At 30.9% G+C, this 25,295-nt stretch overlaps 1 protein-coding gene across 3 annotated transcripts in view; it reads right to left on the reverse strand.

Moving 5' to 3' along the window:
* Positions 1-15,019, reverse strand: part of LOC129972171 (protein shifted-like) — a 33,826-nt gene extending 18,807 nt beyond the window's left edge. For all 3 annotated transcript variants that reach the window (XM_056086195.1, XM_056086194.1, XM_056086193.1), the window contains exons 1-7: positions 14,885-15,019; positions 14,661-14,728; positions 14,452-14,591; positions 9,592-9,838; positions 7,176-7,280; positions 2,412-2,507; positions 271-366 (exon numbers count right to left, since the gene is read on the reverse strand). In XM_056086195.1, the coding sequence (XP_055942170.1) occupies positions 271-366; positions 2,412-2,507; positions 7,176-7,280; positions 9,592-9,838; positions 14,452-14,591; positions 14,661-14,679 (703 nt within the window). In that variant the 5' untranslated portion in view covers positions 14,680-14,728; positions 14,885-15,019. The remainder of the gene's footprint in view (positions 1-270; positions 367-2,411; positions 2,508-7,175; positions 7,281-9,591; positions 9,839-14,451; positions 14,592-14,660; positions 14,729-14,884) is intronic.
* Positions 15,020-25,295: the final 10,276 nt, after the last annotated feature.

Consider the following 25,295-nt stretch of genomic DNA (forward strand, 5'->3'; position numbering starts at 1 on the left):
AAAGCACACACCTTTCTAAAGCCACTATTCTCTTTTTTACCGAAATCCGTTTACAAAGTGAGATAGATTTCCCCCCCCCCCTGTATCGTTTTGAAGACAGGGACACTAATTCTGAATTTTGTCGTTAGATGGCGGTATAAGCAGTCACAATGCATTGCATGATTACTTTATGATATAGAAACATATTTTTGACCACGGCTCTTACCGTTCGGAAATTAAGGGGCTAAAATTATATCGCTTTAAATAAAAGAAACAATCAATTATACTCACTGAATTCACAACGGCTCCCGTAATACCCGCGTCTACATTGACACGTATCTTTTTGAACACATTTTCCGCCGTTTAAACACTTTTCTCGACACATTCCTGAAAAAAAAAAAAAAAAAAAATTATTTTCAGTCAACATACATTAAACTAATTTTTTTTTTTTTTTTTTTTTTTTTAACTTTGTGCTTCATTTCAAATTCAGAGCAGAGAAACAGATTAATTTGGAAAAGCTGCTGATAAATCAATAAAAATCTCTACTAATAATGATGAGAAATGTTTGCTTGTGTCTATTACAGACCAGCTTATTTGTTCTGGAGTAACAAAATTTTCTGCAAATATACCTTTGAGAATGAAAACGTGCAATTTAGAGTAATTTTTCGGAAATATTAATTAAAAATTAAGGAGAGTTTTGGTGTTTTCCCCCGACAATATGCGAAAATATTATTAAAAAAATTTATACCATTAAAAAAATTTAAGTATCTTCTTACTCATGTTAATTTAAATGTCATGTAAAGTTTACTTTGATTTTTCACAAATTATAAAACAATATTATACATATTTTTAAACGATTTCCTTTTTACGGCAAAATTCAAACCATTTACATCGTTTCATCTAATATTTAATCTCATGATTTTTTTTTTTCATCATTGAGAACTAAGAAAGAAGGATTCTGTTTAATAAATCTGTAGATAATTAAGAAAATAAAAGGACAGTATCGCGAAAATTAGAAGATAAATTCCCGGACAATTACGCTTTTAATAGAAGTATGATGCCGTGAAATATGACATTATTAATATTCCACGTTTGCATAAATTTTTGAACAGGTGTAAGATTATTAAAATAACAAAATTTGGCACATAAAAATATGTTAAGGAAAATATTAGCATTTAACTATGGATAAGGTATTTAATTGAAAGTAAATATAACCAATATTTTCGGCAAACCACATGGTCGCTAAAGGTGGTTTGAAATAACGTTCATAACCTATGAGTTGGTGTGTGTTGGCACTCTATATGCTAGATCGTTTGACCTATAGATACCAAATCTGGCACATATATATTTTGGCAGGTGAGAATGTGCACATCGTAGCAATTTTCTTGCAATTTTAACTAGAAAATTAAGTCTAGTCTTGGCTTTTTACGAGATAATTTTTGAAAACATTGCTCAAAAATAAATTTTACACCGGTTCAAAATTCGAAAAACTGTAATTTGAATGATACGTATTCAATAGCTGTGAACAAAAAAATTTTCATAATTTTTTTTTTTTTTGCTTTATAATTCACATTAGATTATATTGTTGTCCTGAAATTAAAACCGCTTTCGTTGTTTCATTAAATATTCCATCCCTTAGTTTTTCTTCCTTTGTTGAAAGCTATTAATTATCCTTTGTTGTTGTCCTATTGAAGTAACGATTCTCTTTAATATCTGTGTAATTTGCAAGATGTATAAAAAAAATGAAATTACCATAACTCGGAAGTTAAAAAAATAGATGAACCGGACATTTATCCAATATTAGAACATTGGACAGACATTGGAATACTCCAGGTTTCTTTTTTTATAATTCTTAAAATATTTATAGCCCAATCAGCGATATTCTTTAATACAGGAAAACAAAATGTATTTCATGCTTCTATAAATGTTACTTAAATTTGGTTCAGTTCTATTGAGAACAAAGAATAATAATGAACGGAATTACATTTGCATTTTGTATCTAAAATTAAAATGAACTTTAATAATATCTCAAATTGAATAGAATTTCCATTTATGAAATCTACTTCCGTTATAAGATTGAATGACAACGGTGAAAATATTTCCGATTATTTCTTTTTTTAATTCTCTATTTCCATAATTCTGCCACCAGAAAAAAAAAACCGTCTGCATGAAAAAAAAAAAATGGAAGAGATTCTTTGCTTATTATTTTTATTCATTTCAAAATGTGTTTCAACACAGTATTCGAAAATTATCGTTTGCTAAAAATTAAAATACCGTTTGTTCAAGATTGAATGAATTTTTCAATACCGCAACGAGATATGAATTTAAAAATATTGTTAAAAAGCAATTTATTATTCTGATAAAATAAGAATAATGTATCATAAATTATAATTATTATCTAAGAATTTTTTTTTTTTTTTCGTTTTATTTACCTCCTTCACAGTGAGGCCCTTGATAACCATCTGCACATGCGCATACGCCTGGAGCTACACATGTACCGCCATTTATGCATACTGGATAGCACAAAGCTGCAAAAACAGAATTTAACTATAAAAGTTATAAAGATAATAAAGTGATCTGTTACTTTTTATTTAATCATGTATGTTATTATGTCTCCAAATCACGCTTTGTTTACAATATTTTGGAAGCAAAATCATAAATATAACATAAAATTAACTGTAGTTGATGAATAATTCAGATCAATTTTTCTTTTTCAACAGTTTTTTTTTTAAATATATTTTTAAATAAAACTTAAATATATTTTTGAAACCAAGTCTTTTTTTGTCTGTGTTTATTTTAACTCTAAAACGCGTTGAGCTAGAACGAAAAAATTTTGGCACGTTTTTTACAGCACATTTGTAGATATCTCATAATGCATGAAGAAAATCTATTCATAGAAAGTTTTTCTGTTTTTCCAAGAGTGTGTGGCTACAATAACTACAAAAACGTAAAGAGATAATTTCACCTTTTAAAGAGAGGTTTTACATAAAATTTGGAATCAAACCTGCCAATGAGTCGATCGTCTGTCATACTGTATATTCACATACATATAAACAGGATGTTTCAAAAATGCAATGACTTAGATAAATGGAATTTGATTTTTAATCTTCTTCAAATGAAATAAGAACCTTAAATTATTCAGTTACAACTATAAAGGGCACATAGTATAGACATGTAAAAGAATTCAAAAATAAAAATGATAATTGACAATTTTTAATTTTGATTTCGTATTAACCAAAAGAAATTACAATATATTAATGTGAAATTCAAGGAAAGGATGAATTTATGCGAGTTAACCAAATTCCATGGTAATTATTTTCATGCTGTTTCTAGTTAGTTATTTTTTTTTTCTTCTAAAAATTAATAAGGTTCAGAAAAAAGATTGTATTTAGCTGTTTAAATAACTACAGATACTAAAAGATTTACAAATACTGATCTTGAAAGTCAGGTAAAATATGAAAAAAGATGTCCGTTATAAATAAGAGATTAAGAACCAATAATGCATTTGATTTATGACTGAAAAGGCAGCGAAATAGGTCAAATGGAAAGTCAATCCTCACCATCAAAAAACACCTGTTATTAGTCATTCCCGCTCATTTCAGATCAACATAAAGGTTCCAACCCTCTAAAAATGAAAGAAAGAAATCTGACAGCAACGTGGAAAAATGACCTTGAGATCATCCATTTTCCAACCCTCCTCCTCCCTGCAGGAGCCATGTTGACAAGAGTGAAAATCTGCCCCCTCCCTAAACAGAATGCCCATTTGTCATTATCCCCCTGTCACGCGTCACATCGTTACATCTTACTGATTCTTTAACACATTGTAAAAGACCGTAGCACATGCGCCATGACAAATGGAGCTGTTGGAAATGGGGTGGATTGATTTCAATAAGGGGTTTCAGAATCTTCTGAATACCAGTTCTCCTGCACGTTTGAATAGAGTCCAAGTCGTCTAGAGACCAGTCGAAATCTGTGAAATAGGGTTTAAGAGTAAACATATTTTATGGACATTTGTATTGTGACAAAACATTAAGGGAAATAGCTTTTCAAGCTATTTCCCTTACCTATTCAGCCCTAACCACAAAGGAGTGCCTCAAAGGACACAACAACCATTTAATATTTGTATGAAATATCGAACAAATTACAACTTACTCTAATTTTTAGGGTGTGGAAAGTACAGGGTGTCCCACAATATATGCAGCGTTTAATTTTTACAGATTGGGTAGAACACGTTAAGACGAGTATTTTGATATATAACATGTGGTCATCGAATAGCGTCATAGTCTAATTACACGAAAAACGTAAATTATGAATCCGATAATTTCTATCCTAAAATACGATGCACACGACAATTGCCCAACATGAAAGCTTCCCTAGGTGATTATGCAAATTCCTGGCAATCAATGAGAGGAAAAGCGTGTCTGTAAGTGAATATGAAAATTCCTGTAGCGGCATATAAGGTTAGAAGCAGGTGTGATGAGAATAAGTCGCGCGTTATTCGCTAAAACATTTCTGTGTAATGTGCGTATTCGTTGTGGTTCTAAAATGAAAAAAATACTCGATTGAATGTATTTTCATGGTGCTGACTTATCATGAATTGGAATCATATCGCAGTGTGGTAAAAAAATTCGGCAATTACCACAACATAAACGACCCGATGATCAAAAGAACGTACGAAAGATTTAAGAAAACTGGCACTGTGTTGGACAATGTGCTAGGAAAATGTGAAGGGAAAAAAAGAGATGCGTGCAAGAACAAAAGATAATGTTCAGAAAGTGAAAGTTTTGAAATGACAGTGACATCCTATTCTTGCATGGCATGGGCAAGAAAAGCGATTATTAGTTTATGCAAGATAGTGCTAGGCCTCATCGCACTTTCGGAACTTCGATCACTTATCTGAACATTCTCACGACAGACTGATCGAGTTGGATTCCATTGTGAAACAAATAATGGTAGAGAATGGCCACCTTCCTCCCCGGATCTTAACCCGTGCGACTATTTTTTGTAAGGACGTTTGAAAGATACAGTGTATCTCATACAGTCTTCAACATTAGATGACTTAAGAGCAGCAATTGAAACCGAGGTTAAGGAAATTGGAACAGATGTTTTGCAGAAACCAATTCAGAAATTCGATTCCAAACTTCATTTTATTTGTTCGAACGGCCGACATATCCAAAACCTATTGTATTGAAAGTTCTCAATAAACATTTATTTTTGCTTGGTTTTGTTCTCATTTCTTGAAGTTTTCATGACACAAGCTTTAAAATCAAAACATCCAATTCTGCGCTTTTCCCTTTTAAAAAATATTTCAGAGTTCTTAATTTAATTTCTATCTCTATTACTAACAAAAATGCATGTGTTTTAGTGCTCTGCAGGCCCGACCGTCTGATTTAGAGGAGCCAAATTTGGCGTATATATATTTTAGAGGGTAGAAATGTGCAATTTAGATAGATTGAAATTTCAAAAAACAATTAAAAGCTAGGTGAAATTCGAACAGTTCTTTTCGCCGTAATTTCTAAAAGCATTAGATTGCAAAATGCATATATCAGCCTAAAAATCAATACTTATTATCTCAATGATACCAATTTTGTTGCATCAAATTTTTTAAAAGTGCATTTTAAAAATATATTCAATTTTATTTTACAATAATATATTTCATCATGCTGATATAAAATTCAAATCATCTTTATTATTGCTACAAATATTTCATCCTAATTTTTTTTTCTTCCGTTACTGCTGCTGCTGTACGAAGATAGATTTATTTTCTTCATGTTATAAGTTTACTATTTTAGGTATGCTTTTATTAAATTTTTAAGCATTTGCTCTACGTACAGATAAAAGTTAACTGCAGAAGTTGTTGAACCTCTGTTTTAACTTAAAATTCAAAGTTTAGATGAGTTGACAGAATATTACAAAGAATATCTTATTCCTTATTTAGCAAAGTAAATAAAATGGTGTAAGATTACTTAAATAGCACAAGTTCCATTTCTTTCATAACATGAAATTGAATAATATTTTGCTGGGAAGCCAAGACCAAGTTACATAAAATATTTGACTAAGGTTTTTAATAAGTATTAATCTTAGAGAACTAGCTAGACGCCAAAGCCGGTTACTAGGTAATAAATACGAAAAAGATCGTATAAAATGGCTACAAAATACAAATGCTTTGCATCCATTCTCATTTAATATTAAAGAATTGCATTAATTTTTTTTTCGCATTTTGTATTAAAATTGTATTACAAGTAACAAATTATTTTTTTCATAAAGAATTCATAGGTTGCTACATTTAATTTTTTAATAAAAAATTCAGTCCCTTCGTATAATTTGGCGAACATTCTTGTCAGCTTTTTTTTCGACAGTTTTCAGGCTTAAATGAATAAACAAACTATGTAAAATTAGTAAAAATATTTTTTCAGTACCCACTGACAAGACAAGTAACATAAGAATTAAGAGAAAAGATATTTGAAGTTTATATGCATAACTGAAATGGGTATATGTGCCGAACTAAAATTGCGATGATTGAGACAATTCTGAATAAATAAATAATATAAAAATGCTTTCATCAATTTATAAAAAAAAAAATGCTTTCATCACCTTGGTGTTTTTTTTTTTTTTTTTTTTTTTTTTTACGAAATTCTGCCGGTTAAAATAAAAATCGTAAAAACATGAGCGCAAATATGAAAATTAGAATCGTAATCTCATGTATGATTAATTTTCCTATTTAGAATGATTAGAATGTTTCTTATGACATTCTTTGCAATTTTATATTTTCCTATTGCTATTATGCGCTTCACACTTTTGCGAATTTTATTTTGCCTCCAAATATTTGATAAAATTGCTTCTGGAAAAACGTTTCTGAAATACAAATCCCATTTTTTGATACTATTAGCTGCATGCCAGATATTAATAGTCAAGGATCAAGCTATAGATTCCATAGATAGGATAAGGAGATCAAAAGAATCTTAAAATCAAACGCGTCATTTAACCTGATCATTTTTTAAATTAAAAATTCCTTATTACGTATAAAATCTCAAAAAAAAAATCACTTAAAAATATGCAAGAATATATTATAAAATAAGGTAAAAGAAATGCTTCTTTTTTATTGTTGACAATTATTTACACAAAGTTTTTTTTCTAATGATATAATATCATTACAACTTGGTTTCTTAAAGTAGGGAGAAAAAAAATCCTCTTACCAGAACCGCAATATTTTCCTACATATCCTTTCGGGCATTGGCATATGCCATGTTGATTGCATCGTCCTCCGTTGGCACACTTCTTGTCACATTCCGGATCAGGACCTAAAGTGGCATGAAGGGAAAAATTTAAATAAATCAAGTAAATGTTCGAAATGAAATTGATAACTTCAGCAATTCTCCTATAAATTTAATTATCAACTATTTGAGATAGACATTCATTCCAACATTCAAATACGTAACTTATGTACTCAATAGAATCAAGGATAAAGCCTGTTACATTGGATTTTTTTGGTTTTGAAAATTTTTTATACTGAATTTAGGAAAAAACAAAATATTGAAACGAAAAACCTTTCCCAAAATACACATTGGCAGTGTGGAAGAAAGTTACAGGCACAAATGCCCAATTAAAATAAAAGGTTGAGACAGGACTAGCTTAGAACAAAAGAAATTATACTTTGTCTTTTTCTTAAATTTAAGTTCTGCTGTATCTTCAGTTACGCTCAAAATTCTTCCAAATTTGGCTAACTAGATGTAAAATATTAGTTTTGATGGCTTTTTGACGGATAATCAGTTAATTAAAAATGACGAAATATTGACTTCGCAAGTTTTGAAATAGAAACAGATCCACCATTAAGGAACATTTTTTCATAAAATTATCTTTTCTATAATTAGTGTAAATAATGAGCTGTCATTTTCAGCGATTATAATATTAGCCTTTAATAGCATTAAAGTAGTTCAATAGGTAAGTTTGAAGCATGTTCAAATAGTGACCAACATTCTGTTACTATTTAGAACAAAGTCGTCGCTGCGAATAGGAAATATATCGCTCCAGATTTCCCTTATTTCTCTCACATTTTTGTTAAAAAGTTTTTATTTTAAAAAAACTATTGGTAACATTCTTTTTATTATAGCTAAACTCCCAAATCACTCATATAGATAAGCTCGAATGATATATTTGTTGATTCCTGAGCCACTCATATACATTCATGTCCAAAAGGATAATGCCAGTTCTGGCAAATAAAGGTTCAGAAACAGAATAAACGTGACATTCATAAAGCCCATTTATTAAACAAAATATAAAGAACCAAAATGATGGTGCATGTATGATACCATTAATAAAAACTGCACTTTTTAGTCCTTGGAACAGTTACAAAAAAATATCTCCCTTACAAAAACTAACTTTACATAGTTGGTATGATGGTGGGGAAAATCGGAAGACATCAAACAAGCCATTGTGACGATGTCCACATTGCATGTTCCCTATTCCAGGCTAACTCAGTTGTCGTGAGCGGAACACATCTGATAGGCCTGCGAGAATACAGACCAATATGTCCCAAACGTCTTGACACGGTTTGGCTTGAAACTGTGGTACAAGTTGCTGAAGGTAGTTGAAGAGGCATGTGTAATGCTGTGTTCCATCTTCTTCTTTTGGCAGTTATTTCTTTGGAAAATAATGGTTCTCATTCTGTATCGTAATACGGTGGCGAAGCAATACTGTAACGTCTGCTGATATTTCCATCATTTTGGAATCGTAGCCAAAGCCTAAAGATGACACTTTGGGCGATTGTTGTTTGTTGTTTCTAATGGCACTTGCCACGGACAAGCCCGCTGTTACGAAGATAGCGATTTAAACCGGAGGGGGAGCGTCTCTTGTTTTTATAGTAGCGCCAACTAGGGCCAGAAGTACGACTTTGCTACCCACGCATCACTCATTCGCTTGCACAACCCCTTTCCACAGGAGGGCACATTCACACATCTCACAGATAGAACAGCGGAAGAATAACCATGCCCAAACCGGGACTCGAACCCGGGACGCCCAGATCACGGGGGAAACGCGCGACCCCTATGCCAGGACACCGGCTACCCCTATGCCAGGGCGATTCCAAATTCCATGAATGTTTCCATCTGAGTAGCCCGCATTTCAGACTGCCGATAATTCTACCAAGTAAAAAATCATCTACATGCATCCTCTGTGTCATAACTATTCGATTATGGTACTGGGCGATTTACAGAACGCTTGTGAACAATTTTACTTCTTTGCCACCATTTCTTATACCCATCTCTTACACTCTCGTCATTGTGACGTACAATCGACGTCATCTGGTGGCATCCTGCAATTTACATATTGTTCTTGAAGATGTGTGTGATAATTCTACAGATGAAATTTATAACAGTATACTTTTGCTCCATATGATGCATTTGCTATAACAAAGTTAGAGTAAAATAATTTTTATAACACATTTCACAAATCTAGATTTGTGAAAATGAAAGTTCAACTACATCCGGATTACAGTCACCTTCTGTACTAGAAAGTCCATAAAAAAAATTGTACAACGTTTATGTTTTAATGACAAAAAAGGTAGAGAGCGAGAGAGATTGAAAAAAATAAATAGAATGAACGAATGATACTTACCATGATCTCCACATTGCTTCTTGAGTTTTAGTCGCAAAGGAGTGCCCGGAAGATAGGTACCTTTATCATTTTCTATTTTTAAACTGATACCAAACGATGCCACGCCACTCTGATTGCGAAGACAAGGTAGGATAACTTGGAAGATCCTGGATTTTCGAGGAACTTTCCCTTTTGTGTCGATAGATATTAGAGGATCACTTAGGATGGTCTCGTTAAATGACTTCAGTTGATCAAAATCGTAATAATACTAAAATAAAGGAACATTATTACAAAATTGTTTTATGAATTTTTCATTTAATGCCACGCTTCATTCACATCTGAAAAATGACGATTGATTAAACTAATAAAGAGTGTCCCAAAATTAATGCAAGATTTGAATTTGCCACGTGCAGTAAAGTGTTAGAAACAGGAATAACACATACGCAAATGACCTCCACGGCTATGTTCCACATTCGAATTATTCCATGACCATTTTGGATAAAGATGGCTGAATTTCGTTGATGCACTTTTGAATTTCCTCCTCCAATGCACGCGTGCTTGTAGGCTTATTGCATAGACCTCCGACTTCAATTAACCGCATTATAAGAAATCGAGTGGTGTTAAATCACACGATCTAAGGGGCCAATTCTCAAATTTTTGAACTGTGACTGCCAGACATTCATTATTTTTGAAATAATGTTCGACAATGAAAAACGTTGCTCTATCTTTTCTAATGTTTCATTTTAACTAATCCTAAACTATCAACTGCCAAAGATTTTTTTTAATAGTGTTAGCAACACTTTACTGCACGAATGGTGACAAATTCAAATGTTGCGGTAATTTCGGGACATCCTTTATATAGCTAAGGAAAATATCCGGTAAACATAAAGTCAGAATAAAACACGTTGGATAACGATGTTTTATTCTGCAAGCGAACATGAAACAAGTAGTAAAAGTGAACATAAAGAAGAGCGTTTATAGAGATTCGAAACATAAATAGACAATAAAAAAAAAGCAATAGTATTCAAAGTGAAACCAGAAAGCTCACCCCGTGATCAACACTTCAAGGAGAGAGTTTTCTGATTGTGTGAGTGCTTTGCTTTATATAAATGTAATAACAATAATAGTAATTATATAAAATCTTAAGAAGAAGGTATGGAATTTTCGATGCGAATATCAAATAAAGATATCAAAAAAGACTTCAAATAAAGATATTCCAGTAATTCTTATATTTTCGAGAAACTTTATTTATTTTGCCAAAGAGTTGCCATTGTCAGCATTCATTGATTTGACATTTATTACGAATATCTGTAAATCTCTTTTCAGCAGTTATGCTAGCAATTTAGGAAAGCAATATCATAGATACGTAAAAAATCATTTTTAATTTTTCGTATAAAGGATCCAATTAAAAAAAAATATTGTATCTTCCAGAAAATTTGACTTTGAAATTTTGACTATTTGCATTTTCCATATTTCTCTATAACTGAAAAATAATTTTAGAGCTTCATTTATTGTGAACATGATGATTCAAAAACAAAGAGCTAGAAATATGAAATTTTGTAACTCAGCCTTAATACAAAAATTGTACATTTTTGTCAATTTTTCTAGGAAATAAGAGTTTTCAGAACAGTGTTGAGGAAGATGAGACTCACGAACAAGTCCTTATTTGTATAAATTGGGGGGGGGGACTCTTGATAGTTTTTGTACAAGATGTCTTAGATTCTTTGAGGAGACAGATTTCACAATTTTACAGTTTATGGGGAAAGGTCAAACCCTTCCAAGTATTTCTAAGCAAATCAAATGGTAGGGGGTAGGGATGTGTAAACATAGCATGCATTGCTTATGCTTTTTATTACCTGACATATCTGATAAACATGATGGCATGATTCTTAAAAAAAACTAATGTTTGGAATGTTTGTTGTGATCAAGCTCCAGGGAAAGAGAAACATTATTGATAAATTCACTCAACTGTATGGAGACGGGGAATTTTGAGTACCACATTATCGTACAAACGATAAAAGGAAATCATGTTTCCTAAACGTGTGGGACGAAGCTTTATTCAATGCACAAAATATCGTTTGCATAAATTTATTCCTATAAATTTATTCCCTATTTATAATGAAAACTGAGAAATTTAATTTTTCTAATGACACTGTCAATATTTTTTTTAAACAAATTTCAGGTTGCAAATGCTTCAAATCGCGAATTTTGAAGCATTTTAATTTTTTCATATATATTTTGAACATTTTTCGCATATTCATTTATTGGGGTCTAGAAATAAGCGTTCCAATAAGGAACTACAAAATTTCGAAAGCTACTGTACATAAATCGTTCAAACTTTTGAAATAAATAATGTTAACAAAGAAATTAAGAATATATATCTTTTCTGCAATTGGAATAAAAAGTATTTATTCACCCCCTTTTTTTGTCATTTTATTTTTACTTTTAGAATAAAGATTAATATTAAGATGCAAAATATTTTCTTAGTTTTTTAAAAAAAACTTTTTTTTCTATGTGTTTGGGGAGTTTGATTAGTTTTAAAACAATTGACAAAGTTATTTCATTTCCAGGGCAACTTTCCCAACGGTACTTTTTTTAAGCATAAATATTTAATTAAATTGTCATGTCTCTATAGAATACAAAACTAGCGATTAAAACTAATAATTTATGGTGATTTTTAAATATTTTTTATGTATTGATAGTATCAAGAATTGTTGAAAAAGTTAGAAATTGTTGAAGTGCTCCAGTTTAAGGTATGAAATAATTTTAAAAACAAAAACTACTGTCTTCAGGATAAACAGAATCTTTTGTGACGTTTGATGGCAACGTAATACAAGCAATTGCTTGAATACGTTACAACATATTTAGAACTATATCACTACTAATAGTTTGAAAACATTTGCAAACATTAAATTATCGAATGTAAGAGGAAAAAACAGTTTATGTCATTTTAAGCAATTTATTACATTTTTGAACATTTTAAGTGAAGGTTTTTACTTCTAATTTGCATTTTTTTATACAGTAATATTAGACATCATTTTTCTCAAGAATTTCAATGATAATCGATTTTTAATGGCATGTTTACAAATCCAACCAGTTTCTGATGCGGAAGTATATTTTTATTAGGCTCATTTTGGCAGAGTTTGGCGAAATTCTAATCATGTAGCATTGCCCGCAATCACTTTTTGAAGCAGCCATTAATCAACGTGATATTTATTTAGTCATTACTTCTGCTGCAGAATTTGATAGGATTTTCTTTAATAATTCTTTTCGTTATCTTTTTTTTTTTTTTTTTTTTTTTTGATATCTCGCAAATTTTTGTGAAATCAAAAAACTAGTTAAATATTTAGCTATAAATTCAGATTTAAAAAATGCGATAGATTAAATTATTGCTTTATGTTAGAAACATTTATTTTCAAGACCATTTAGGAACAGAACATCGATATATTAAAAAAGATGTCCAGAATTCAATCGCATTAATCACATTTCGAATGTAATTGGAAGAGAAAGAAAAAAAATTGTTTAGAAATCTTTATCGTTTAGAGGCAGAAACAAGAGGGACAGCTTTAATATTTTTGTTCACCATTAACATTATCGTTTGGCGCAAGAAATGTCATAAATAATAATCAATACAACAATTAAAAACACATTATAATAATTAAAATATACGTGATTCATCAAGTCCTTTCTTCTCTTTTTTTTCTAGCAAATTAATACTATTTAGCACAAAACAAAAACATCTATCTTCAGAATCACTTTGGAAAAAGGCATCAATATATTTATAAAAATGACCAGAATTTAATCGTATGAGTCACATTTCAAGTTTAATTGGAAGAGAAAGCAAAAGTTATTTTAGAAATCTTTATCGTTTGGAGGTAGAAACATGAAAATCAGCTTTAACATTCAATTTAATAAGCTTTAATATTAGTTCAGTTTTATCATTATCGTTTGGCGCAAGAAACGCCATAAATAATAATCAATACAAAGATTAAATTCAACATACAACATTGCATCAAGCTCTTTCTTTTTAGCAAATTAGTATTATTCAGTACAAAACATAAACATCTATTTAGAAAACCAATTTAGAAAAAGGTATTGATGTATTTATAAAATGATCAGAATTTAATTGTATCAGATACATTTCGAATATAACTGGAAGAGAAAGCAAAATGTTATTTTAGAAATCTTTATCGTTTAGAGGTAGAAATAAGAAAGTCAGCTTTAATATTATTGTTCAACTTTATCATTATCGTTAGGAGCAAGAAACGTCATAAATAATAAATACAAGGATTAAATGCAACATTACAACAATTAAAAAATATATAATTCATCATATCCTTTCTTTTCTTTTCTAGTAAATTAGTATTATTCAGTAAAAAACATATTATAGAAAATAAAATATATTACAGTTCAGCATTAGCATTATCGTTTGGTACAACAAACGCCATAAATAATAATCAATACAAGGATTAAATACAGCATTACAGCAATTAAACTACATCCTAGCGCATTAGCATTATTCAATACAAAATATAAAAATCTATTTTCAACTTTGGAAAAAAAGTATTGGCATATTCATAAAATGATCAGAATTTAATCGTAACATTTCTAATATAATTGGAAGATAAAGCAAAAGTTTTTTAAAAAGTTTTTATCGTTTGGAGGTAAAAACGCAAAAATCAGTTTTAGTATTACTATTCAGTTTCTATCGTTTGGCGCAAGAAACATCATAAATAATAATCAATACAAGGATTAAATACAACATTACATCAATTAAAGAATATGCGAGTCGTTCTTCGCATCTTTTTAGCAAATTAGTCTTATTCAGTATAAAATATAAATGAATTTATGAATGAACACAATATTTCATTTTTTCCTTACCTTTTGGTCGCCAGATTTCCAAGTGAAGTTTACTTTAACTACTTCAGCTGGTATAATTGGCAAATATTTCTCGAAATTTGGATCAAGAATATAAGGCAACACAACGCCATCCGCAATGGCATATATTTCCATGGGGAAGTCTAAAATTAAACATTATATAACATTTACATCATGGAATTACTGAGAAATATAGAGGTAAAAAATATTACATGATCTTTCCAATTTCATTTCCAAGGTATGATTCCAAAAAAGATGGTTGGAAGAAACTTACTGCTTCCTAGAAAGAAAAAAGGAAAAAGAAATTAATTAGTTTGAATTTATAATAAACAATAATGTTTAATGCAATTATATTAGGTAGAAGTTTCGCAATGAAAATAAGTAATGAAAATAATAATCAATACAGGAATTAAAACATTATAACAATAAAAATTACAGTCAAACTTAGCCTAACGAGCGATGTTTCTCAAAACTTGTGACAAGAGGACATCTTAACGAGAAGAAATCTAACATCATATGAGAGAAGTATTTCAATAACATACAAGCACAAACACGAGAATATTGCATTCTTTTCAACAGCAAGAAGTTGTGGAAGAGATTTCGTTAAAAGAAGATGAGATAACAGTCTCAGCAGAGCAGCAATCTTTCATTGAAATGAGGGAAATGATGAAATAATACAAAACTGCTGCATGATTTCAAAACTTCCTTGGTTCACCGCTGGAAGCGCTGCAATCTGTTTCAAAACATTTGGCCTTATTCACTTTACTATAGGTACATAATATTTCCCTGATTATACAAGACGCCATTTCGAATTTAAACATTTTAAAAGGACTTTACCGATTATTTTATAAAAAAGCAATTAAAATCTTTATACAGAAAAGTAAAAAAAAAAATAATAATCTGCGATTTGAAGTTAAAAAAAAACACAAATCTTGTAGAAAGCTTCCAATTTTTGTTCTACTTTAGAAATAAAAAAATGTGAAAAGTACGACTTGCAATATTAGGCATTGCAAATAAAAGAAATGGTATCGTACGAATATACAGTTATTATTATATACTTGATAATATTTAAATCTTTACCATGTAAAAGAACATACAACAACAGTTTTTGGCTTCTGTAAGAGAATTTCTTAATTCTTTTTCTTTTCTGTAAGAGAAAATTCGCCAATATTTCAACCGATCTCAGAAGCAGAAGACAGCAAGACAACAGGCAAGATGCCAGAAAGTTAAGAAGACAAATGAGCCCTGGAAATCTTGCTTTCAAACTGTTCCTTTCTGCAGAACTGTTAGGGGTGTTAGATGGGTGCAAATAAGCGTGGCAGAACGACCTGGTGCGTGCCGTTAAGTGCCTCATTGTGAAGGTGTTAAGTGCCAGAGACACGTGCGACACGGTTCTGACAAACCTACAATCGGCACCGCGTCGTCCCTTTGAGGAAGTGACATTTCTATCATTAATCACACGTTCAAAAGTATCGAGTTGTCAGCATGCGATTATCCACGCAGCATGTTTTTCGAATCAGGGGTTTAGATGGAAAGAGGACGCATTTACGGATTATTGGATTGTGAGGATTTTGTATTAAAGGCGGCGACCCAAAGTGGGATCGCGTCAGTAGAGAAAAATAAATTAGTAGAGAAAAAAAATCCACAAGTAATGAAAATTAAATACGAAGATACTGTTTTAGAATGCGTTAAAAATTGTAGGGACTTTTACTAAAAATAATACTGAGAGTTTCGTTATAAAAACTGAATATAGAAATGAAACAACGGTTAATAATAACCGAAAGGAAATTAAATGGTCATATTTGGAAATTGTGAATGAATTCTTTTTTATTAAAATCCTTTAATCTATTTTAATTTACAAAGATTATAACGTCTAAAACATGAAAAGCTTTCATATTAAAAAAATATTTAATTTTCTATATAAACTTAACTTTATTTAATATTTTCTATTTTTCTTTCATTTATTTTATCTTTATACCGAAGGGCAACCTGAAGAGATATAGCCAGAAAATTAAAAATAAATAAATAAATAAAGTTATTTTTAGTTCTGTTTTTGAAAGTTAACATATTTGTAATGTAAAATTTAAATTGCTTTTTGAAGAATAAATAGTCATTTTTTATGCATATTTTTCATTCAGCTGAAGATGTTTTTGATCATTTGAATGAATTTGAATTTAAAAGGTGCCCTTTAATTATTTTTATTGTTGTATTATTTACAACAAGATATTTAATACAAAAGTCTTGCTACTTTTACCGATACCAATATTTTTTAATACCCCTCCTCTTCCCCAAGAAGGGGATCCATATTTTATAAAAATTTTTATCCAAATATCAAAATGTGTAATTTTTTTCATAATTTTAGGATAAATTGACAGAAGCTTGTCTATCACATATTTTTTTTTGTTGGAATATCATCCTCATAAATACATGTTGCATTTAATATTTATTTACTTTACTATAATTATAGCACAGCCACAATGGGGTTACTCCCACCTTACCTCCGCATTCGGGGTGATCTGAATAATTATCAAGCGACACAGAATATGGAAAACTGAGGTTGAGTTCCTACGGTTTATTCTTCCCATAAAAGATATGACCTGTCATTGGAGTGGAGGTTACTGAAACATTTTAGCGATCCTCTCGATTGGGTAACTATAAATGTGTATTTTATTTCATGAATTATTATTGATGTTTAAAATAAAAGCTGTACAATATTGTTTTATCTTTTTCCGTAATATAAATGTTTAATTCCTTTTTTTAAAAATCAAAATGTGCTTTATCTGACTATGTCCTTATTTACTAGGTTAAGTCATTATTTACAAGATTAAGTCATATTTACGAGCATCTTTTAATCAAGACTTATGCGGGGCCGATACAAACTCAAATGTGAGGTATGCTCATCTCTGTACAACATAGATAATTTAACCCCTTACCTGCCAAGGATAACTTGCGAGATTCGGTCCCCAGTGCCATGTATATATACGTATATAGTTGCGAGACGTATATATACGCCAGGGGCAGTTAACACATTGACCTAGGGAAATCTATATATACGCCCGCGGCAGGCAAGGGGTTAAATAAACGAGATTGGCACGTCCTCATTAGAACAAATAAAAAACAAATAAATGTAAATTTTGAAACAAATCCACCAGAGTTAGAAGTATTTATTCAATGTTTGTCACTAAAAAAAACAACCCCACACAAAAGCACCATAGTTGGATTTTTTTTAAAGATGCTTGTCAACAATCAATGAAAACATTATAGCCAAATCTTAATTCTGACTTTTAACTTGCACATTATCTCTTTGTTCAGTAACAATTTTAAATGCGTGTATTTTTGTGCAAATGGCAATGAATAATTGGAGGAAGGGTGGAAAGGGGGGGGGGTAGAAACAGTGTTAATAGTCTCCCAAACACTTTCTCGTATAAAGATGTTATTTCCCTCTCCACGCATAAAATTGTGTATCTTGGGTAATACTACAAATACCCTGAGCATGGGACTGGCGAGCAATACTTATGAAATATTGATATTTGTCGGGAATTTAGCATGGTGACTAAATCTGCCATTTGATTCTTGACGATTTTTTTAGCGATTAATCCCTGACATTTAGCAAAATGTACCAGAAAATAGAATTTGTGTTTTAGACATTGTTACAATCGATTGAAGCGAAAAATTGACACAAAACTACACTTGTTATCACAAAAATCGGTTATCAAATTTTATATGTTTAAATCATTGCATTTTTTCAGCAATCGTGTTTATATTTTTTTTAAAGTAGACTCTGACAAAAAGATAACCCCTCATCATATCTGGTTCCAAATTTGATAAATATCTACATTTTAGATGTTATACTAAATTTTATTCATCTACAGATGATTATCAAAATATTGGAAATACCTTAGATTTATAAAGAATCCTTTATTTAGTATGGTGTAGGACCGCCTTCGGCATGTAATACAGCTTGCATTCGTCTAGGAATTGATTCATACAAATGTTGAATAGTGTTTAGAGGAATATTGCATCATTCTTCCTGGAGATATTGTGAAAGTTCTGGGAGAGATGCCGGTGGAGGATATCGATTTCGTATTGAATGCTCTTAAAAGGACCATAACGGTTCAATTATATTGAGGTCGGATGACTGTACGGGCCAAGACAGATATTTAACTTCACCCTTGTATTCATCAAACCATGATTGAGCTAAAATTTCTCTATAATTCTCCCGAGTGATCCTTCCTTTCAGGTTACGGTTGGTCCAGAAGAAATTCACGACATGGCTGCCCATATCATGGCAGAGCCACCTCCATGCTGGACAGTTGGAAGGAGACATTCACGATTATACGCTTTTGCAGGTGTCCTCCAAACGTGCACCCGTCCTGTTGTTGGGAAAAGTGTAAAACACGATTCGTCAGACCATATTACTTTCTTCCACTTACCAATCGACCAGGTTTGTGAGTGTGACACCACTATAGACGATGTTTACCATTAACATCTGTGACAAGTGGCTGGCTTGGAAATTGCTGTTATGAAGGAGAAATGTTTGGTTTATGAAGGTGCTTTCTAACTGCAATCACTGGCACTGGGGAATCCAGATAAGTACTGAGCTCTGCGGTCACTTTTACTGCAATTGTTCGTTTTTTAGACATTACAATCCGCTTCAATACCCGTCGCTCTCTTTCCGCCCACTATTTTGCTTTGCTGGGCTTGTCTTACCACGCTATGTGTATGCTGCCATGACTTTAGACACGTACCTCTAGAAAAGCTTAAAAATTGTGGTATTTTTGTCACACTTGCTCCGGCTTGACGGGCTCCTACAATTTGACTTCTTTGAAAATCTGAGAGGTCCGACATTTTAAGCTTTTGAAAAAAATCCAAGAATCACAGAACTTCAATAAAGCTAACACATACTACCAGAATATATACATTGTTATTTATAAAAAAAATCTGGTGGTTATTATTATATTTTAATGCTTACGAAACGCGTTCAAAAATATCACTTTTATTCATAGGTCTTTCCATTATTTTGATAACCACTTGTAATTTTCTTCTTTTTTTGCAGTTATCGTATTATATTTGGGCAATCCAGCCAAGAAGACAGATTTCTTCTGAATGGATTTCTCTTCAGAGTTGAAGAAATCTACAAATTCTCAGTCATCAGTCTACCTCAGAGAGACGTTTCTGAGTTATTTTTGTCTCAGACGGAGACATAATAGACTCACGGAGAGAGTCATAATATCAAAAATGTATTTTTCGAATTCGGGTAAGTCTAAAACGTTTAGATTCGTAAAAATCTCGGATTCAAATAAACTGAAGATTAACACTTTTTTTCTATACTTCTTGTAAGAGAAAATAAAAATAAAAAGAATTATTGAAACGTAATTGCACACTGAAATTGATGTCATTGAATAAGTGTCCGAATTTTAAAATGGCGTGTGAATCTTTTTTTTTTTTTTTCAAATATTAACTGATCGCCGGAAGGCATCAAATTTACGAAAATGAACAAAAATACTAGTTAATATATGGAAAAATTAATTTGACATTTTTTTGATAATCTTTTAAAAATGCTATTCGAGAACTTATAGATGCATAACAAGGACGAAATCTTTTTTTTTTTAAATGAAGATTTTAAATAACATCTAAATGTGCAAAAAATATGTAAAAAAAATAAATACGCTTCCGATTTTTTTTAAAACAATGCCAACAAATTTTGAGTTGGCGAGAACTTTGGCTGTATTCTTGGCGACCTTTTCATCTTCGTCTCCGTGCTGCAACCCGGCTGGAAAAGTTGTGGTGTCGAGATAAATATAGCTTAGGCGAGGTTAGCTCGCACCTTGGGCTCCTGATGAAACACGGTGATAACGCGGAAAGCCGCATCCATCCCCGGTGACGAAAAATGCATCTGTTACTTTTCTACTGCAGCAGAGAGGGGGGCAAAAAGAAATGGGGGCTTTTCGAAAACATATTCTTTCATTAGTTACTTTACTTTTCTGTTCTTTTTTTTTGCTGTTGTTATTGAAAGATCTTATTCTTTTTATTTTGTTTTTCCATTTGGCCCAGCTTTATGTCTCAGCGACAGCTTTTTGGATTATCGCATCTTTTTACGTTGTTTACATTCGAGCAAGAGTTTACAGACACGAGAAGACACTTCTGTTTGTGTATTTATTGTTTCTTTTGCGAGTGTTACATGACATGAATTTTTACTTCAACATTAATTCTTTTTTATTAAAATAAAAGAGTTAAACTTGCCACACATTTTAGCTTTCTCTTTTAAAGTAGTGAATATAAAAAGGAATTTGATGTTCTTTAACTTGGATTAAAAAAGGAAGTAGCATTTTGAAAATAATTAAAAGATCCTCCGACATTTATCCCTTTCGTTCTAAATCTTTGTTGATTTTTTTCCCCTTTGTTCATAAAAAAAATGCAAGAAAAAAAGTTTTAAAACTATTTACTTCCCTCCCCCATCCTCTCTCTGAAAACAAGATACTTTTTGTTAATATACAGTAAAAACTGTCTCTCAGATAAAAGTGAATACACATGCAGAACACAAAAGTTATCCTGATATTGATTATTTGAAATAAAAAAATTCCTTGAGTGGGATTAAAATTAAACAAAAATCGTTTGCAGGAGATGTAATTAAAAGTAGTATGGAAAGTTGGATTCAAATATTAAAAACTTAAAAACTTTTGAATACTAAAAGCAGATCCGGTATACAGGTGCTCTACAGGGGGCCTTAAACAGTAAAGGTTCTCTTTTTCTCCAACCAAAACAAAACGCATTTTATTGTTATTTTTATTGATCTTTAATTTAACAACTATGTAAGAAGTTTTCTAATTATAGATATTAAGACTAACCGAAATAACAAAACCATTAATTGCTTGCGATAATCTATTAAGTTGGTTAGACAATTTTAGAAAGAGCAAAAAAAAAAAAAAAAAAAAAAATATTAAAAATAAAATCTTTTAGGCTAGCTAGAATTCAGAAGCTAGATTCCTTTACATCTGAGTTAATATCTGGTAACATAATTTGTTGATGTCAGAAGCAGTTAAAATCAGAGCGTGAATATCACTTTTCTACCTCCAACTTCTAAGATATTTGAGTTATCAAAAAAATTCAAATACAAAAGTTGTTTGTTTTAATGAGGCCTTAATTTGGATAATTGAACTTATTTTTCTATTTTCAGTATTAAGAAAGTTATAGCTGAATGGAAATTTCACTTCCATCTATTTCCTCCCCCTTTGAACAAAATGGGTCATTTACGAACTCGTCCGAGATTTTTACATTTCTAACAAGATGCCAGTTAAAATCTAAGCAAAATTATTCTAGATATCCTGTTCACAAGTTAAAATTGGCAAAGCGTTATGTATAAACTTTTGAACGTAGGATGATTTGGGGTTCTTGGGTGCATGATCGGTGAAGAACTGAAGAAAGTTTCCCGAAGTCTTGTCATGAAGACCATTGTAATAGATAGCCTTCTTATTGGAATCTACTAAAAGCCATTGTAATAGATAGTCTGCTTATTGGAATCTACTAAAAGCCATTGTAATAAATAGTCTGCTTATTGAAATCTACTAAAAGCCATTGTAATTGATAGCCTTCTTATTGGAATCTACTAAAAGCCATTGTAATAGATAGTCTGCTTATTGGAATCTACTAAAAGCCATTGTAATAAATAGTCTGCTTATTGGAATCTACTAAAAGCCATTGTAATTGATAGCCTTCTTATTGGAATCTACTAAAAGCCATTGTAATAGATAGTCTGCTTATTGGAATCTACTAAAAGCCATTGTAATAGATAGTCTGCTTATTGGAATCTACTAAAAGCCATTGTAATAGATAGTCTGCTTATTGGAATCTACTAAAAGCCATTGTAATAGATAGTCTGCTTATTGGAATCTACTAAAAGCCATTGTAGTAGAAGACCATTGTAATAGATAGTCTGCTTATTGGAATCTACTAAAAGCCATTGTAATAGATAGTCTGCTTATTGGAATCTACTAAAAGCCATTGTAGTAGAAGACCATTGTAATAGATAGTCTGCTTATTGGAATCTACTAAAAGCCATTGTAGTAGAAGACCATTGTAATAGATAGTCTGCTTATTGGAATCTACTAAAAGCCTGTTAATGTATCCTTAATATCTAAATATTAAATTTGCCAAAACTAAAGGCTTGTGAGTCAGCAATTTAGTGGAGGGGGCTACATTAATCTGCATCTATTATGGATAAAAAAATTGTATAATACATCATTGATTAATAAAAAAAATAATTTAAAATTCCTTAATTTAAAAAAAAAATCTTAAAATTTTCTCAAAAGTGTGATATTTTTATTTTAATGAAAACCGTATTTACATTAAGCGTAAGCTAATATACCCGGTTCTAGATGAGTTTTATATATTTATTAATAAAAGTAATTAACCGTTCAATTGATTGCAATAGAACTTTCAAAAACAGCTTTTTTTTTTTTTTCTGTGCTTCTTCAATGTTTCCGAGTAGTATTTACAGCACAAAAAATAAATAAAATAAAAATAACAAATAAATATATCATAACAAAAGCCTATGCATATCAGACATCGAAAATCAAATCAATTATTGATGGAAAATATATTTAATATTAATATTCGTCGGAATACTAATGCATACATAAATAAAGAAATTTAAAATATGTAAATGTAATATTTTATATAAAAAAAGTATATACGTATTATTAATACACATTGAAATTATCTTATAATCTGCAACTTTTTACTTCAGTGGATCTCATTTAGAATTAGAAACTGAATTTCACTTCATCTTCGAAAAGTGGGTGGAGGGGGGGGGGCACCACTTGGCAGCCCAGCAATAATGATATGCACCACAGTTGTCATTAAAAAAAAAATAATTGTACAACTCTTTTATTAAATTTTGCTTATACTTCCAAATTTCTAGTCAATTCATAACACACAAACTATTTATGCATTTCACTTTTATTTATAATAGTTAGTCGCCTTTGGAGACCATCTGATTCGCCATAGAAATTGGTTATTTTTAATTTCACTTAAATCGTTAAGATACAATTTGATAGTTTGAGGGAATCATCTACGATTTTCTCAAATATGCACGATCTTCTAAATTTTGCGGTATTGTATTTTTTTAATTCATCTTGTAAATTACTATATATTAAACAGAATCTTTCTTTAGCTTTCAACAATGGAAGAAAATCATGCGATTAAATATTTCATTAAAGAATAGAAACAATTTGAATTTCTGGGCAACAATGTAATCCATCCTTAGGATTAAAGCACAAAATAAAAAAAATTATTAAAATCTAAGGAAATTTGCATGCCAATAAATCTGTTATCTTTAAAAAGAAAAAAAAATGAAAAAGTTTGAACCCAACTACATTTTTGTGCGATGATAATTTTTTTATGTTATTGCGAGAAAAATCTCAAAAATTCGTTTAATTTTTAATTAAAATTTTTAAAAAGTTGCTTTTTGGTGCACATTTCCAGGCCCTAAAGAATATATAAGTGCAACATTTGGTGACCGTAATACAAACGTTCATAAAGCACCAACACACACACACACACACACACACACACACCTTTATTATTAGCAGCAAGATAGATTTTCTATTCCTCTTACTTCCGCAGACAGAACAAAATTATATTCTCAACAATACCCATCGTTAAAGCAATACAGAATTTTTTTGCGAGTATTTATCAGAACAATTATATCTAATGAGATATTGTTTTACAGACACACACACACACATGCACATCTTTATTATTAGAAGAGATCAAATCGCACGTTTACTGATCAAATTCCTTTTATGTCTTTCAATCCAAATCAGCAGAAAATTTCAGAAATACCCTCCTCACTCTCTTCCAACACCCCTATCGAGTAAATTAGGTGTTGTTGAGCGGGATTTGCGCCCGGGACTGAGACATCAGCCCGTCGCCTCTTAAAAGACTCAATCAAACAACCCACTTTATCATCGGTAGGCGGGGACATCTTTCCCTAGCGCCTCGAGGTACATTAAGTTGTGTTTAGCGGCTGACAACTTGAATGGTGCTCTGAGTTACCACAACAAAGTAATCTTTACGGTTTCGGTTCTAAAGTGGAACTGTCTCGTGTGCTGTGGGAGGGGGGCGGAACATCTCCCCTGCGGTTCCCGATCCCTTTTAGGATTTCCCCTTGAAGGAACGATTTTTCAAGGTCTTTTACTTCTGTGTTGTCAGATCCTGGTTCCAGTCTCGATGCTTACACAAAAGCAGTGGTAAGCGGATTTTCTGGTCTTATTTTTAATTTTTTTTCTTTGGTAAGAGCATAACAGTATGTTTAACTACGAATAGAGTATCTCTTAACCATGGACTGTTTTTCGAAACTCGATTTCTGCATATTTTATTATAATAAAGGGAATAAAAAATATTAATATTGCAATATGATGAATAATGAATATTATATTGTTATATATTCTTTTATTCTTTTAACTTTTTATTGTTATTTTTTAAAATTTACTTTTAATTATGGCAACGATAATGTTAACATAAAAAAATGTATCTACTAACTTTTCAACAGGCTTGTATATATATTTAATAAATAAGCCTATAAAAAGCATTGTAAGAAATATTTTAAAATATATTTAAAAATTTATCAAAATTAGGAGAAAAAATGATACGAAAATAAAGCTTGTATCATCGAAAATCTTACTTTTAAAAATTTTTAATGGTTCTTATGCCATAATTTATATTTAAGTCATCGAAGAAAAGTGATTAAATTTTGACTCACTTTTAAATGAAAAATTTCGTTAAAATTATGAAAAGGCCCTTTCTTACTGAGAAGTTACTATTCAAAAAGTTTCTAAAAGCCAAAA

This window comes from Argiope bruennichi, chromosome 6, assembly GCF_947563725.1.
Source record: "Argiope bruennichi chromosome 6, qqArgBrue1.1, whole genome shotgun sequence".
Lineage (NCBI taxonomy): Eukaryota > Metazoa > Arthropoda > Arachnida > Araneae > Araneidae > Argiope > Argiope bruennichi.